The sequence below is a fragment of the Delphinapterus leucas genome, chromosome 12 (genome assembly GCF_059928025.1).
Source record: "Delphinapterus leucas isolate spDelLeu-1000000601 "Yukka" chromosome 12, BTC_Dleu_Yukka2, whole genome shotgun sequence".
NCBI classification, from domain to species: Eukaryota; Metazoa; Chordata; class Mammalia; order Artiodactyla; family Monodontidae; genus Delphinapterus; species Delphinapterus leucas.
In genome coordinates this window covers 48,359,954-48,375,742 of record NC_143140.1, presented here as the reverse complement: position 1 = coordinate 48,375,742, position 15,789 = coordinate 48,359,954, and the positions used below count along the sequence as shown (strand labels likewise).

At 41.9% G+C, this 15,789-nt stretch overlaps 1 protein-coding gene across 1 annotated transcript; it reads right to left on the bottom strand.

The window, feature by feature from the left end:
- Window positions 1-1,056: 1,056 nt before the first annotated feature.
- On the bottom strand, window positions 1,057-10,298 carry GTF3C6 (general transcription factor IIIC subunit 6). Its single transcript, XM_022554467.3, has 6 exons — window positions 10,167-10,298; window positions 9,735-9,815; window positions 7,602-7,665; window positions 7,453-7,497; window positions 5,812-5,925; window positions 1,057-2,656 (listed from the first exon to the last, which is right to left on the bottom strand). Exons 1-6 carry the CDS (start codon window positions 10,296-10,298, stop codon window positions 2,355-2,357), a joined length of 738 nt encoding a protein of 245 aa, XP_022410175.2. The 3' UTR covers window positions 1,057-2,354.
- Window positions 10,299-15,789: the final 5,491 nt, after the last annotated feature.

Genomic DNA, 15,789 nt, shown 5'->3' with positions numbered 1-15,789 from the left:
CGCAGGCTTCCTCTAGTTGCAGTGAGCAGAGGCTACTCTTCGTTGCGGTGCGTGGGCTTCTCATTGCGGTGGCTTCTCTTCCTGGGGAGCACAGACTCTAGGCATGTGGGCTTCCATAGTTGCAGCACGCAGACCTTAGAGCGTGCAGGCTTCAGTAATTGTGGCGCATGGGCTTAGTAGTTGTGGCTCACAGGCTCTAGAGCGCAGGCTCAGTTGCTGTGGCACACAGGCTTAGTTGCTCTGCAACATGTGGGATCTTCCCGGACCAGGGACTGAACCCATATCTCCTGCATTGACAGGCAGATTCTTAACCACTGGACCATCAGGGAAGTCTCTAAAGATTTATACCTGTATTTCTTCAGAGTTTTATCATTTTAAGCTCTTACATTTATTTAGACCTTTGGTCCATTTTGAATAAATCTATATATACATATAGTAGAGATGGGGGGGTCCCACTTCATTCTTTTGCATATGGATATTCAGTTGTCCCAGGACCATTTATTGAAAAGACTATGTTTGCTCCATTGTATTGCCTTTGCTCCTTGATCTAAGATCATTTTACTATATGTATGTCTATTTCTGGGCTCTCTATTCTCTTCCATTGACCGATTTGTCTATTCTTTCAGCAGTTCCCACTGTCTCTATTACTGTAGTTTTATAGTAAGTCGTGAAGTCCTTCTACTATGTTCTTCAATATTGTATTGGCTATTCTGGGTCTTTCCCTCTCCATATAAACTTTAGAGTTGGTTTGACAATATCCATAAAAAACTTGCTGTGATTTTATTTCAGATTGCATTGAAACTATAGATCAAGCTGGGAAGAACTAACATCTAGATAATACGGCCACTTTCATATACATGAGGAAAGCTGGGCACACTGCTAACCTGAATAAATTCTGGGATTCTGTTACAAACAAATAAAGGAAGACCAGATGCTGGCTCAAGTAATTAGCAGTCTCTCCACATAGAGACTTCATACCATTTGGTAGAAAAAAATAAGCTTTTGATTAAACAAAAGCTGACACTAAAGTCATATAAAAATTGGGAGGATACACACTTATGATTTGGAAATGCTTTTAATCAGGGTAAGTTGTTTTCCAAATAAACAGTAAAAATTTACAAAACCTACTGAAGGAAAAAATTCCTCATCCTAGAACATTAGTTCTCTAATCTGTCACAACAAAGTTACACCTCCAACAGTTGTGAGATATAATTAATGTGAGGAGTGTTTCAACTTATTAATACCAGGTTAAACCATATAAAATTGCAGAGTTTTATAGTCAGAAACAAATATTGGTAATTTCATATAGTTCAACCTGTATCAAAGTTTGTGACTAATTTACTTAAAAAATACAAGTTAGGGTAGATCTAGGTTATCACCATAATATTGTAGAATGTTACAGCTGAATTCCAATCATCTTTCTTCAGTGGGAAAGAAGTGAAATTACAGCTGGAATATCAGAACTGTACCTTCACCCTTAAGCACTTCTGAATTCTTTTTCTGTTCTCAGGAGTAATACTGACTTTGGTAGACTGGAAAATGGCCCCCCAAATATTTTCATGCCATAATTCTCAGTTTTATGCCTGTTTAAATTACATGGCAAAAGGGACTTTGCAGATGGAATTAAGGTTATAGACCTTAAAATAGGGAAGTTACCCAGATATGCCCAGTGTAATCAAATGGACCTTTAAAAGAAGGCAGAAGGGTCCATCATCAATAGGATTATGGAAGAAGCAGGAGAGATTCAAAGACTGAGGGGGACTTGACCATTGCTGGCTTTGAAGAGAAGGGGACCATGAGTGAAGGAATGCAGGCAGCGTCTAGAAGTGGTTTGGCTGGGAATGGCTCTCAGCCAACAGCAAGGAAATGGGACCGTGATCCTTCAGCTGCAAAGAACTGAATTCTGCCAACAACTGAATGAATGAGGAAATGGAGTCCCCCATGCCACATCCAGAAGAGAATGAAGCTCTGCAAATACCTTGATTTTAGCCCAGGTGAGACCCATATCAGATGGCTGACCTACAAAACTATAAGACAATACACTTGTGTAGCTTAATACACTTTAGCCACTAAGTCTGTGGTAATTTGTGATGGCTGCAATAGAAACTCAAACTTACCTTAGTAAAACCCCCATTTTAAAGGACTCATCACAGAAGGGTCCCTATAGTCATTGAAACCATATTTTTAAAAACTCGTATCTGGTCCTTAATGATTCTAGTATATTAAACTATATTATAATTGGAAACGTGTATATAGCCAACAAAAATAATAAAATTGTGAACTGAAAACTACAAAGCCAGTTATTTTATATAAAAACTCTAAAAACTTCATGACTAGTTTTTATGAGAAACATTTCATCTAGGAGTGATTTCTAAGGCAGTTTCTTGAGTTTCCATAAAAACAGAGCCTTCTGTCTCAGAAGAAGGGATATCAATAAGAGGACCAGAATCCTCTATATCCAAGTTCGGTGGTTTCTCCTGTTCATAACTCAGGTTTGAATTATCTTTCATTTGAATCTCTTGCTCTTCCAACTCCAAAGATTTATCTGGGTCTGGAGCTACAACTTCATCCTCTTCATTTTCATGCAGAAAACTACAAATCATGTTGGGTCTACAGGAGAAATCATTTTCCTTGATTTGCAGCCATTCCACACCACCTAATGGAGGAGGCAGGGGGACAAACCAAGAAACATGAAAAAGGAATTTCAGTTACTTACATATATTTTTAATTTAATTGTTCATATGAATATCTATCAAAATAAAACCCCAACGTAAAGAAAGGAACATGGTGCCTGTACCTACTGATAAATGATCATGTAATTTCCATCTTACATGGAGACCTTGGAATGCCTATAGGGTATGCATCATCAAAATCACTAAAAGTAATCAACTTCAGTTACTATTCCAAGCCCTTTTCCCAGAGTCCAATTCCCAACTCATTCTGAGAGATAACTAAGCTCCCACTGCCATCTTTTGTCTTGAAGAAAATTTTGTCAGTTCCCTACAACTTTCTCCTTACCCATTCAGTTCTCATAATACAATGGATGATACCACTCTATCATCTTGAGTCAACATTTATTTGTCACTTTGAGTTGAAAAATCCAATTGTGAAATAAGACACCTCTCAAAAAAAAACCCTTGAAAAAATTTTTTGTTCCTTTCCATACTCACAGTCAAAGCCCTTACCTGTCAATGAATTCCCATAATTGAGAATTGCTCCAGGGACTTCCCTGGTGGTCCAGTGGTAAAGAATCCTCCTTACAATGAGGGGAAAACGGGTTTGATCCCTGGTCAGGGAACTAAGCTCCCAGATGCTGCAGGGCAACTAAGCCCGCATGCCACAACTACTGAGGCCGGGTGCCTCAACTAGAGCCTGTGTATTGCAAACTACAGAACCCACGCACCCTGGAGCCTGCGCGCCACAACTAGAGAGAAGCCTATGCACCACAACGAAGAGCTTATGCACCGCAACGAAAGATCCCAAATGCCTTAACGAAGATCCCGTGTGCTGCAACTAAGACCTGACACAGCCAAAAATAAATAAAATAAATAATAAATAAATCTTGAAAAAAAAAATTGCTCCAATAATGCTAGCCATTTTTTTCTTTCATCCTTATGACCCTTTCAGTTAAGTATTTTCAATGGATCCTCAATTCCTATAGCCCAAGCTGTTTACTCTCACCTTCAAAGTTCCGTTAGATAGCTGTAAGATATACCAACCTATCTCGTCACCCTGTTCACGCATCCATCTGTTCCTATCCCCCATCATAAACTAACTCTTCTGCAGCTGTTTGTTGAAACATCCTTACTGTTGATCCCACATCTTTTCTCATGTATTACTACTGTAAAGTCTCCCTCTTTCAAAAATCGATTTGTTCTTTCCCTCCAGTTCAGCTTCAACTATTGACTTCATAGTTTTTTCTTGCTATAACGTCATTCTCCTAGTCACCAAGTTCAAAACCTCAAAGCCATCGTAAAGCCTACTCTTATCTAGCATAATACTTGGCACATAACAGATACTTAAAATAAGTTGAGTGAAATGGGTGTCGAGTCATAGTCATCCATGTCTGTTTCAATACTTTAGAGTACAAGTTCCTAGAAAGTAAGGACCACATCTCCTGTCTATTTTGTTCTGCCTCCAGCATCTTGCCATGTTTGGCAGCCAGCCTCCAAGATGGTCCCCAATGATCCTCACCTTCCTGACAAGCACGCCCCTGTGTCGTCCCCTCCCACATGGAATAGGATATCACAGAAATGACAGAATGTGACTTCTAAGGATAGTTCATAAAAGACATTGTGGCTTCTACCTTGTTCTTAAGGATCACTTGGTCTGGGAAAGCCAGCTGCCGTGTCAGGAGGGCACTCAGACAGTAGTGTGAGGAGGTGAGGAAGTGAGGCCTCCTGCCAACAGGCAGCACAAACTCACCAGCTATGTGAGTGAACCATCTTACAATTAGATTTTCCAGCCCTACTCAAGCCTTCAGATGACTACAGCCCAGCCAACACAATGACTGCAACCTCATGAGAGACCCCAGCCAGAACAACCTAGCTAAGCTGCTCCCCAATTCCTGATTCACAGAAACGTGTAAGATGGTGTTCTGTTGTTGTCGTTTTAAGCCTTTAAGTTTAGGGGTAACTTTTTATGCAGCAACAGATAACCAATACAGCCTTGAATAGTTCGTTACTAATTTATTTGATTGAAAGATACATACAAATCTTCCCAAAGATCTATTAGATTATTAAGAACTATAGGAGAGGAAATTGTATAACTTCCTTTAAAAAGAATATCTAAATGATAGCTAAGCTATCTGGTATGTATCTGCCTTTCGAATTCATTCTAGAACTTCAAGTGCCTACTTCCTATTATTTTTGGAGTGCCTAAAAAAAGGGATAATTGTGGAATATATAAGAACAAAGATTTGTTATATAGTTACGTGTAGCTGGTATAGTTAATTTCTAAATGATTAATGTACCTTCAAATGTTTATTCCTTAAAATACAATAAATCAAACCATGAATATTCATCAATAGGGTCTCATTTACTAGAGTTTCAAATATGTCTTTGAGCAATAAGCCTTTTTTTTTTTTGGTGGACAAACACCTTTATTCTGACTGTGTCCCAAATTCCCTAGGGCAAGAGAAACAGGTTGGTGTGGTGAACAATGGGTTTTTAAACCACCAAGTGTTTATTTGCTCATCTCCACAAACGTGCGCCTGCTATGGGTGCAAGAAGCACTGGCCTAAGGTCTCTAGTGTGGGATGACGAGCAACTGGAGAAGGCTAAATGGATGCTCATTAAGAATGAGACACAGGACTAACAACTCTGGTCCTAGAGTCCCTCCCACATATAAAGCCAGCTTCTTCCAGTTGTGAGCATCTTGGGGAAGGTTACTGCATCTGCCAAAAGTTCAGGAGATCCTATGGGGTTACTCCTTGGGAATCGAGAACTGCTATCATCATATCTTCTGCACTTACAAAGAAGTTTTAATGAGAGAGAGAGAGAGAGAGAGAGAGAAGTAGTTGCTGAATTCCCTGGGGTTGAAATCATGTCAAGTTTCTTGACAAACTCCTCACAATCGTTTCCAATGCAAAGAAGATAGAAATTTCTTATATGTCTCCAGTGCCCCCTGCTATGTGAGAATTCAACTCAATTCTAAATCTATGTTTGGTACTTTTCATGGAGTACCCTCAATTTTAATATACTTTACCTATCACATATAGTTATTACTACAAAGTACAAAGAACATCCTGGCAGCAGTGTTTCATAAAGCCAATACCAAATCACCTATTTTCAGAGAACTAAGTGAACTAACCTATGTTTTCTTCTCCTTCCTTCTTTTCTGTCAGAAGAGTTCTTGTCATGCTGAGCTTCTTCATTGTGTGGCATTTATATTTTAGCACTGTTTTATTATTGCCTTCTGCATCCACTAGAATATAAAATGAACACTATTATACTGCTTGATGCCATCAAATAATCATGTTAAGCCTCAATGATTCCAGTTTAGAGAGTTAAACTACTTCCTGTCAAGACAGTGTAGTAAGTTCAGGATTTAAAAAAAAAAAAAAAAAAAAAAAGATTTAACTCATTCCTCCAGCTCCAAGCACAGAGAAATATCAGATAAAATACATAAGAACAGATGGCACAGTGAACTCAAAGACAACAAACATCTCTAGGGGACAGAAACACAAAGTGAGATTAAAGCTATGGGCCTATTAGGCTCCAGCCCGGAAGCAGGAAAGGGAGGCCAGGAATTTGGCCTTACAGGGTAATGAGGTCGAAAACTCTGCCACTCAAAGTGAAGGACCAAAGGCAGACCTACTGCTTGAAGCCGGACTGGAGTGGAGAACATTACCGATCATGAAAGAAGATGAGAAAAAAACTGCTGCCAACCTGCTGCTGGGGGTCACAGCTTTATCAAAACTGTGGGCGTAGGCAGGAGGGAGGATGAGGCTCTGGGCTAAGGATGTGAAGCACACGGAAAACTTCCACACCCTGCCACTGTGTGGCTGATACTACACTTTAGAAAGCAACACAGTGACATCTATTAAGTTCAACCACATGAAACTGTCGCTATTCGGCCCAAATTGGTAATTTCATATGGTTGAATCTAGTACACCCACTCATCAAGACATTTTTACATATATGCAAAAGGAAACATAAAAGTATTCATGGCAGCATTTCTGTAGTGAGTTAATAAGCATAATTATGAAAATGGGCTCTGGAGCAGACCACCTGGGTTCAAATCCTGGCTCTGCCTCTTATTTTGTGTATGACCTCAGGAATGTTATTTACCTCTCTGTGCTTCAGTTTCTTCAAATATAAAATGAAGATAACAATGGCATCTACCTCATAGACTTGTGGTGAGGATTCAATGAGTTAATACTTATAGCACCTAGAACAGTGCCTGACATACAGAAAGCACTCAGTAAATTTTAGTAGTTATTAATAATTACTGGTAAAAATGGAAGCAACCTACATGTCCATAAATTGGAGAATAAACTGTGGTATAGTCACAAATGGAATCTTAAGCAACAGGGAAAACAGATATATATCAACACGTATAAATCTCGAAACATCTCTAATTGAAAAAAGACATAGAATAATATGTATAATATGCTATAACTTATATCAAGTGTGAAAATACACAGAAAGTGCTATTTATTGTGTGCGGATACATACATATGTAATATAAAATCAGGTATAGGAAAGAAAAACACCAAATTCAGGAGAGTGATTAACTCTGAAGACAGAGGAAGGGAGTAGGTTTGGAGAGGGGTATACAAGGGGCTTCAAAGGTATGTGGAATGTTTTTTAACTACCTAACCAAAAGGGAGGATTTGATACAGCTAGACAAGGGGTACATGAGATCTTATAATTTTAATATCCACCATACATAAGTATGTTTGAAATATTTCAGAGTAAAAAGAGTTGAGTCAACATAGCAATCACTTACCATGTTCAACATTTTCTTCAAAGATAACACAGGTCCCAAGAGTGTCTGCAGAAAAACATGAAGGCAACTTGTTGAGAAGTAACAGAGCTACTTTCTCTGAAAGGCATATAAAAAAAAAAGGGAGTTTCATCTATCTGACTTCCTCCTACCTTCATACTCTCCAGCAAAGACATAGCTGTCCACTTGCAGAATGGGCTTCTCAGTATCAATTCCCTACAACAGAATAGAGGATCATTAAAAAAATCATCATTAGAAAAAGCCTTGGGGGTGGGGGGAATGGGTGAAATGGGTTGAAGGGGGGGCTCAAACGATACCAACTTCCAGTTACAAAATAAATAAGTCCTGGGATGTTTAAGAACATCATGGTGACTATAGTTAATAATACTGTACTTTATATTTGAAAATTGCTAAGAGAGTAAACCTTCAAAGTTCTTACCAGGAGAAAAAAAAATTGTAACGATGTGTAGTGATGGGTGTTAACTAGACATTGTGGTGATCATTTCACAATATATGCAAATATTGAAAACGTTGTACAGCTGAAACTAGTATAATGTTATATGTCAATTATTTCTCAATTTAAAAAAGAAAGCACAAGGGACTTCCCTGGTGGTACAGCGGTTAAGACTCTGCGCTTCCACTGCAGGGGGCATGGGTTCGATCCCTGGTCAGGGAACTAAGATCCCACATCCCGCATGCCGTGTGGCATGGCAAAAAAAGACCAAGACTTTTACATGAAACCTTGCTACCAAGGAGACTGATTTCCAAAGCTGGGGAACCTTTAGAGCTTCTTGTCCTAGCAAGTAAAAGATAAGCTAAAACTGCTGTCATCACAGCAGCTACAAACTGAAGACTACTTAATTCATACCCAAGTAGCAAGGTCTATTTCAATCAACATCCTCTTCAACATAAAGTAAGAACAGAGGAAGTTTTGTCAAAAATGCTCAAAAGAGGGCTTCCCTGGTGGCGCAGTGGTTGAGAGTCCGCCTGCCGATGCAGGGGACACGGGTTCGTGTCCCGGTGCGGGAAGATCCCACATGCCACTGGAGCGGCTGGGCCCGTGAGCCATGGCCGCTGAGCCTGGGCGTCCGGAGCCTGTGCTCCGCAACGGGAGAGGCCACAACAGTGAGAGGCCCGCGAACTGCCAAAAAAAAAAAAAAAAAAAAATGCTCAAAAGATTTTAATAAAACAGACGGTAACTCACAATACCATAGCTCAAGTCAACAGCACAGTGTGAGGTCTCTGAAGTCCTTTTTTTTTTTTTTTTTTGGTACTCGGGCCTCACTGCCGTGGCCTCTCCCGTTGCGGAGCACAGGCTCCGGGCGCGCAGGCTCAGCGGCCATGGCTCACGGGCCCAGCCGCTCCACGGCATGTGGGATCTTCCCAGACCGGGACACAAACCCGTGTCCCCTGCATCTGCAGGCGGACTCCCAACCACTGCGCCACCAGGGAAGCCCTGAAGTCCTTTCTTAATAGGTATTCTCTCTCCCTTCTCCACACTATTTTTGTTTGTTTTCCATATTTTATTTTTTGAAGTTTTTAAATTTTTATTTTATTATTATTTTTGCGGTACGCGGGCCTCTCACTGTTGTGGCCTCTCCCGTTGCGAAGCACAGGCTCCGGAGGCGCAGGCTCCGCGGCCCGTGGAATCTTCCCGGACCGGGGCACGAACCCGTGTCCCCTGCATCGGCAGGCGGACTCTCAGCCACTGCGCCACCAGGGAAGCCCCTTTAATTTTATTTTTTACTGAAGTATAGTTGAAGTACAATGTTGTGTAATCACTGCTGTACAGCAAAGTGACTCAATTGTACATATATACATTTTTTCATATTCTCCATTATCATTTATCACAGGATATTGAAATATAATTCTCTGTGCTATACAGTAGGACCTTGTTGTTTACCCATTCTATATATACCAGTTTGCATCTGTTTAACCTCTGTGTGCATATCTAATTATCCTCTCTGCCCTTTGTGTTTTTCTCACCCTCCTCACTATATAAAACGGTGTATTTTTTCAAAACCTAATGTTCCATATCAAAATGCTTTAACCCTCCAAATCTCTACCTCTCCAGCCACACAGGCAGACACTCAGGCAGAGTTAGACATTAACTTTCTCCCAGCTGCTCCCACAGTCCCCCTGTACTACTGTAATTGTCTCCAGCGTTCACTGCTTTGTTCACGTGAAATTAATATATCAATCTTAGGGACGGGTATATTTCACCACTCATTCTTGTTTTAAATTTAAGAAAATCTACAACAACCCCCTAATTCTACAAGACTCACCAAAATCTTGCATTTATTTTCACATTTTGAGAGAAAGTCTGAATCAATAATTCCTGATAATTCCACCAGAACCAACTGCTCCTGGTGGAAGAAAGAGGGGTTAAAGGCGCTAGCTTGCGAGTGTGCAGGAAGAAGCAGGCATTAACGAGAGAAGCCAAACCTCCCCAATGCAACGATCCCACCTTTGTGAAAACTAGGTCCTGCTTTCAACACGAGGAAGCGCGCGCCGTTACTTAAGGTAACTTCCCTCCTTCCCCCTCGAACTTCCGTGTAGCCCATAGGGCTGGGGCCAGCTGCCCGCCGCTCCGCGCGCCCTGAGGCACAATCCCGCCAGGAGCCCCCGCACGCCCGCCGCGTCCCGACTCCCTTCCCCGCACACAGCCGAGCGGCCACCCTCTCCACCGCCGCGCGGGCTTCCGCCGTCGCACTCACTGCCTCCTCCTCCTCCTCCTCCTCCTCCTCGTCGTCCCAGTACCCCCGACGCGGCTCCTCGGCCACCGCCGCCATGCTGCCGCTCCTCCGCGCGGTCTCCGAGCCGTGGGCCCCGCCCGCCGGGGCCGCCATCTTGAGTACGGGCAGCAGCTTCCGCCCCGCCGCGGCTCCGACAGCGCCAGTTGGTCCTGCCAGCACGCGAGATGGCGGCTCCCAGGCCCACGTGGGGCCCCTTGTACCTGTCCCGAGAGCCGGAGCTGGGGCCCTGGCGGGTCGGCCGGGCAGGTCCAGCGACCTAGGGAACCCTCGGGCTCCCGGCCCAGCTGGGACGAGAGCACTGTGGAAGCCGAGGGCATGAAGTAGGTGCAGGCAAGGAGGCTATGGTGCGCGAGGAAAATGGAGAGGCCTCGTGTGGCCCCAGCCTACAATGCTTGGAAAGAAATTCCTAATGTCGTGTGAGCACTGATCATCAATTCAAGTTCTCCACGAGCTAAGTAAAGGGCACTCCTCAGTGTTCCACGTATCGGGCGCCCACTGCGCGAGGAAGTGAGCTGGGGTTTCAGGCAGCTAGGAGAGGTAGAATAAGGGACCAACCAATGCTAATCAGATGGCCCTAGGTGCTGTAAGAGACCCAGATTGGGGAGTACAGGAGACAACGAGAAGTGAAGTTTTGAACAGGATTTTCTTAAACTAACCTCATGGATTTTTCTGATTATAAAATAAATGATCTTTGTACGTGAGACAGGATGATCTACCTCCAAAGAGCATGAGATTTGGGGTTTGATACTCGTCCGGTTCTGCTGCGTTACTTAACAGTAAGCCTTTAGGCAAGTTGGTTATTGTGAGGATTAAATGAGATAATCCCACTATTCAGCACATATTAAGCACTAATGTGCATTTAATCTAGTATTAGTAATAATATATAAAAATTTAGAGTATTACAACTTTTAAAAAACGTTTTCCGGGAATTCCCTGGCGGTCCAGTGGGCAGGACTTGGTGCTTTCTCTGCCGTGGCCCTGGGTTCAATCCCTGGTCCCGGAACTAAGATCCTTCAAGTAACGCGGTGTGGCCAAACAAAACAAAACAAAACAAAGAAAACAACGAGGGGACTTCCCTGGTGGCCCAGTTGTTAAGTCTCCGAGCTCCCAATGCAGGGGGCACGGGTTTGAACCCTGGTCGGGGAACTAAGATCCTGCGTGCCCTATGGCACAGCCAAAAAATAATAATAAAAAGTAAAACAAAAAACAAAGTTTATTCAAAAAACCCATTTTCCTACACAATATATCTTTCCAGCTTCTTTCTACATAAACACATTGTTTAAAAAACCCATTTTCCTACACATATCTTTCCAGCTTCTTTCTACATAAACACATTGTTTATGTGTACATCTGTTTTAAACTTGCTTTTCTCACTATATGTAGTATTATGGATGTTTGTCCATATTTTCCATGATAAATAGAGATCTATGTGATGGTATTTATCGTGCAATATTGATATTGCACAACACTTTAGTAAACATCTTTGTGCATTTTTACCCAGTTCCTCCATTAGATGGAGGTAGCTTAAAAAAAGTGGGAAAATCACTGGACTTGTTAGCAGTTGTAGATTTGAATTATAGCTCTGAAATATAAGAATTGTGACCTGGCACAAGCTGCTGCACTTTCTCATCCCCTGTGTTCTTATTTATTAAATGAGGATAAAATTATTCATCTTCACTGTATATATTTTTTTGTTTGAAGATTAGATCATGTATCTAAAAGTGCTCTGTAGGGGACTTCCCTGGTGGTCCAGTGGTTAGGACTCCCTGCTCCCAATTCAGAGGCCACAGAGTTCCATCCCTGGTTGGGGAATTAATATCCTGCATGCCTTACAGCGCAGCCAAAAATTTTTTTAAAAAGTGCTTTGTAAATTGAAAAATTATATAAATTGTCAGATTTTATTGAAGGTTCAGGGAAGATAAAGAGGAGAAGGACAATCCAAGCTGAGGGAGCAGCAGACAGTGAAGGAAGGCTTGAGGAATGAAAATATGTTTTACGAGGTCAGTGTAATGACTCAAGATGTCCCTTTCAAATAAACAAACCTCATACTTCTAGTCGAGGTTATTATTGTTTACTATTTAAGACATAATTATTATTTTTATTTTGAATGATTTACGAAAGGATAGAGACTGAAAAGTAAGCCTTCCATCCCTGTCCCCCAGCACCCCTTTCTATAGGCAATTAGTGCTTAGCGGTCTAGCCTTTCTAAGCAGACCATAGGTCTTGACACTTCTCCAGGGTGCTGCTAGGGGAATGAGGATGCACCAGTTTACACTCCTTCCCAGCCTAAGGAAATCTCATTTATTTCCTCCAGTGTAAATAAAGGCACCTCTTCCCTTTTACCTCTCAGACATGTAGCATAATTTCTTCAGTGAGCTCAGACTCTAACAATAGATGGGAAAAGCCACGGTCTTCAAGTAGCTTCAGCTTTCCATCCTTTAGACATCCAAGACAAAGGAATACAAGTGGCCTGGCTGCCCGCTTGGAAGAGATCAAGGGGAAAATGTAGTGTACTAGTATGTCCATAAATTATCCTGCCATATTAATAAAATCTTTTGGAAGAAATCAAACCTGTCTTGTTGATTTTAAGAGTCAAAGGAATCTGTTCACACCCTAAGTCAATATAGCCTAGGGGCTTGAGGGCTCAAAGTGCTCACTGAAAAGAGATTCGGAGGCAGTGGCTCTCCCAGTACCCTGGAGATTTTGTGTGGTTCCCGTGGCATTGCCAGAAAGGGAGCGGTGGTGAGAGGAATAAAGGTAAACACCTGGATGTTGTTGACATTCTGTAAAGGAAGAAAACTCATTTCAAATGTTCTAAGTAATGAATTTCTACTGCTAAGAAGTTGGTAACAAAATGAGGGAAGATTTGCAAGTCAGATTAAAAAGAGCCAAGGGGGCTTCCCTGGTGGCACAGTGGTTGAGAGTCTGCCTGCCAATGCAGGGGACACGGGTTTGTGCCCCGGTCTGGGAGGATCCCACATGCCGCGGAGCGGCTAGGCCCGTGAGCCATGGCCGCTGAGCCTGCGAGTCCCGAGCCTGTGCTCCACAACGGGAGAGGCCACAGCAGTGAGAGGCCCGCGTACCGCAAAAAAAAAAAAAAAAAGAGAAGAAAAAAAAAGAGCGAAGGAAGAGATAAATTACATGGTTTTCTACAGCCATAGTTGGAGCTAATATAGAAGAATCTATGTAATTTGGTAGGAGGGCCAATTGACTTTAATTGTAGCTAATAAGAGGAATCATGAAAAAAATTCAGAACTATGATTTCTGAGAAACATAAATGAGGTTGTCGTGGTCAATATTTAAAAGCCTGCCACTAGGAGGAGACAAATGAACTAAAAATTGTTTAATCTGGTCTTCCTTTAGAACACATTTTCTAAATTAAGAAGAACCTATATGAAAATTATATTTAGTAGCAGAATTCTAGTAAAAGAGCCTTTAGTGAGTGTTAACATTTTGTCTTAAAAAAACATTTTGCAAAAAAAAAAACATTTTGCACTTAAATAATAGTTTATATTCCATTAGGTTCTTCTTTTTTTTTTTTTTTTGAAATCCATCTCTTACTCCATTTGAAATTCAAAAACTAAATGCTAGACCAGCGGCCCTCAAACTTCAGCTGCATCAGAATCACCGTGGAGGGCTTGCTAGAGCGCAGATTGCTCAGCCAGAGTTTCTGATTCAGCAGGTCTGGTATAGGACAGGACGTAAAATACACATTTCTAACAAGTTCTCAGGTGATGCTGATGTTTCTGGTCTGGGGAACACACTCTGAGAACCACTGTGCTAGCTAAATGGCTATGGAAGTAAGCCACATGCCAACAACCAGATTCAATTAAAATACTGAGAACATACTAATCAAAGCATTTCAGCTTGCAAAAAAGTAACTTAGTATCAGAAATAAAATTGGAGTGATCATTTTTGGAGGGCTTTGAATCAAAAGAAACCAGCTTATACTTAATTTGGTAGCAGCGTGGCACTACTGGAGTGTGTGATGAAGTAAAATGGCACATACACACAGACCGAGGGCAGAGAGACCAGGTGGGGTCTACAGGGATTCTTCTCAAACCAGAACACAGGTACCCCATGTGAAACTCCTGATAAACGTAGAAAATGTTCTCAAAGCATCAGTTTGTCTCACCGACAGCTAACTAGACGCTTCCTAGAATGTTAAAGCGAAAATAAATGGAGGAACCGCAACAAGAGAAGCCACCGCAATGAGAAGCCCGCGCACCGCACCGCAACAAAGAGTAGCCCCCGCTCGCTGCAACTAGAGAAAGCCCGCGTGCAGCAATGAAGACCCAGTGGAGACAAAAATAAATAAGTAAATTAAAAAAAAAAAAGTTTCAGATATTGATTATTGCCCATCATCAGTTTATTCTAAAAGAAGGAGCTAGCATGTCCACATATGTAGGATCTGAGTACCTTGGATATGTAAATAAGCCTTTTGTATTCTTAAAAAAAAAAAAAAAGATGGGGGAGGATGCGAAATCTGCCTAACTTTTTAAAGATAACAGGAGTCTACAAAGAAATTTCTCCAAAGTGGGTATAGAAAGATTTAAAAGCCGCTAAGGGTTACATTCCATAAGGGTACCCTCCTCCCCACCGTTTATATTTTCTCTGCTGTTAGAGGTACTTTTGTAGAAACATTGGAGGAATACTGGTGTAGATCAAAAGTGGTTGATGGCTTAGAACATCATGATGACATTCATAGTTGGAAAGTGCCAGGTTTCAGCAGCACCTGTGGTATGTGGTACAATCTGTAGAACTTGGCTTCTCATTAGATGGAGTAGGGTGAGGGGAGTAGAAAGAAGAGGAGCAGAAAAATCGAAATTACTGTGATTAAGAGCCTGGATGACTGGTACAATGGGTGTGTGTGTGTGTGTGTGTGTGTTGTTTATTTTGTTTTGTTTTTAAAGGAATAAGAAAAACCCGAGGAGGAACTTGTATGAGTAGACAAATGTTGAGGTTGACTGGACACCAAGTTCGAGCTTCTCAGAGTAGTTAGGTGGAGCTAGCAGCTAGTAGTTGAAATGTAGTGATGGAACTTGAGAGGGTTTAGAGGTTAAATTCTAGAGTCATCTTTATAAAAAAGAAGTTGAAGTTTTTTCCGAAGTAAATCTGGTCCTAAGAGCTCTCAGATAGGTGGGTTTCTCAAGGGAAAGAGTAGGAGGTCATGATAGAAAGGAAACGTCAGTGTGGAAAAATAAGCATGTAAATATTATTGACTTAAAAGGGAAAAGTTTAGAGGTGTTACAGTGATTCGTTTCATGAGATGGGCCAAGGGAGCCAATGGGAAAAGCATTTTGGGGGCTTCCCTGGTGGCGCAGTGGTTGAGAGTCAGCCTGCCGATGCAAGGGATACGGGTTCGTGCCCCGGTCCGGGAAGATCCCACATGCCGTGGAGCGGCTGGGCCCGTGAGCCATGGCCACTGAGCCTACGCGTCCGGAGCCTGTGCTCCGCAATGGGAGAGGCCACAACAGTGAGAGGCCCGCGTACCGCAAAAAAAAAAAAAAGAAAAAGAAAAAGCATTTTGAGACTGTCAGTGGGAAAGGTAGTTTGGCGTGGCTTGGAACAGGACGCTTTTCTG

Excerpts from the sequence above, each read along its gene's own strand:
- GTF3C6 (XM_022554467.3), bottom strand. The coding sequence starts at position 10,298 with ATGGCGGCCCCGGCGGGCGGGGCCCACGGCTCGGAGACCGCGCGGAGG. Across the intron at positions 9,816-10,166 it reads AGGAGGAGGAGGAGGAGGCA|GAGCAGTTGGTTCTGGTGGA; the intron begins GTGAGTGCGACG and ends TTCTTCCACCAG. Across the intron at positions 2,657-5,811 it reads GGAAGGAGAAGAAAACATAG|GTGGTGTGGAATGGCTGCAA; the intron begins GTTAGTTCACTT and ends CTCCTCCATTAG.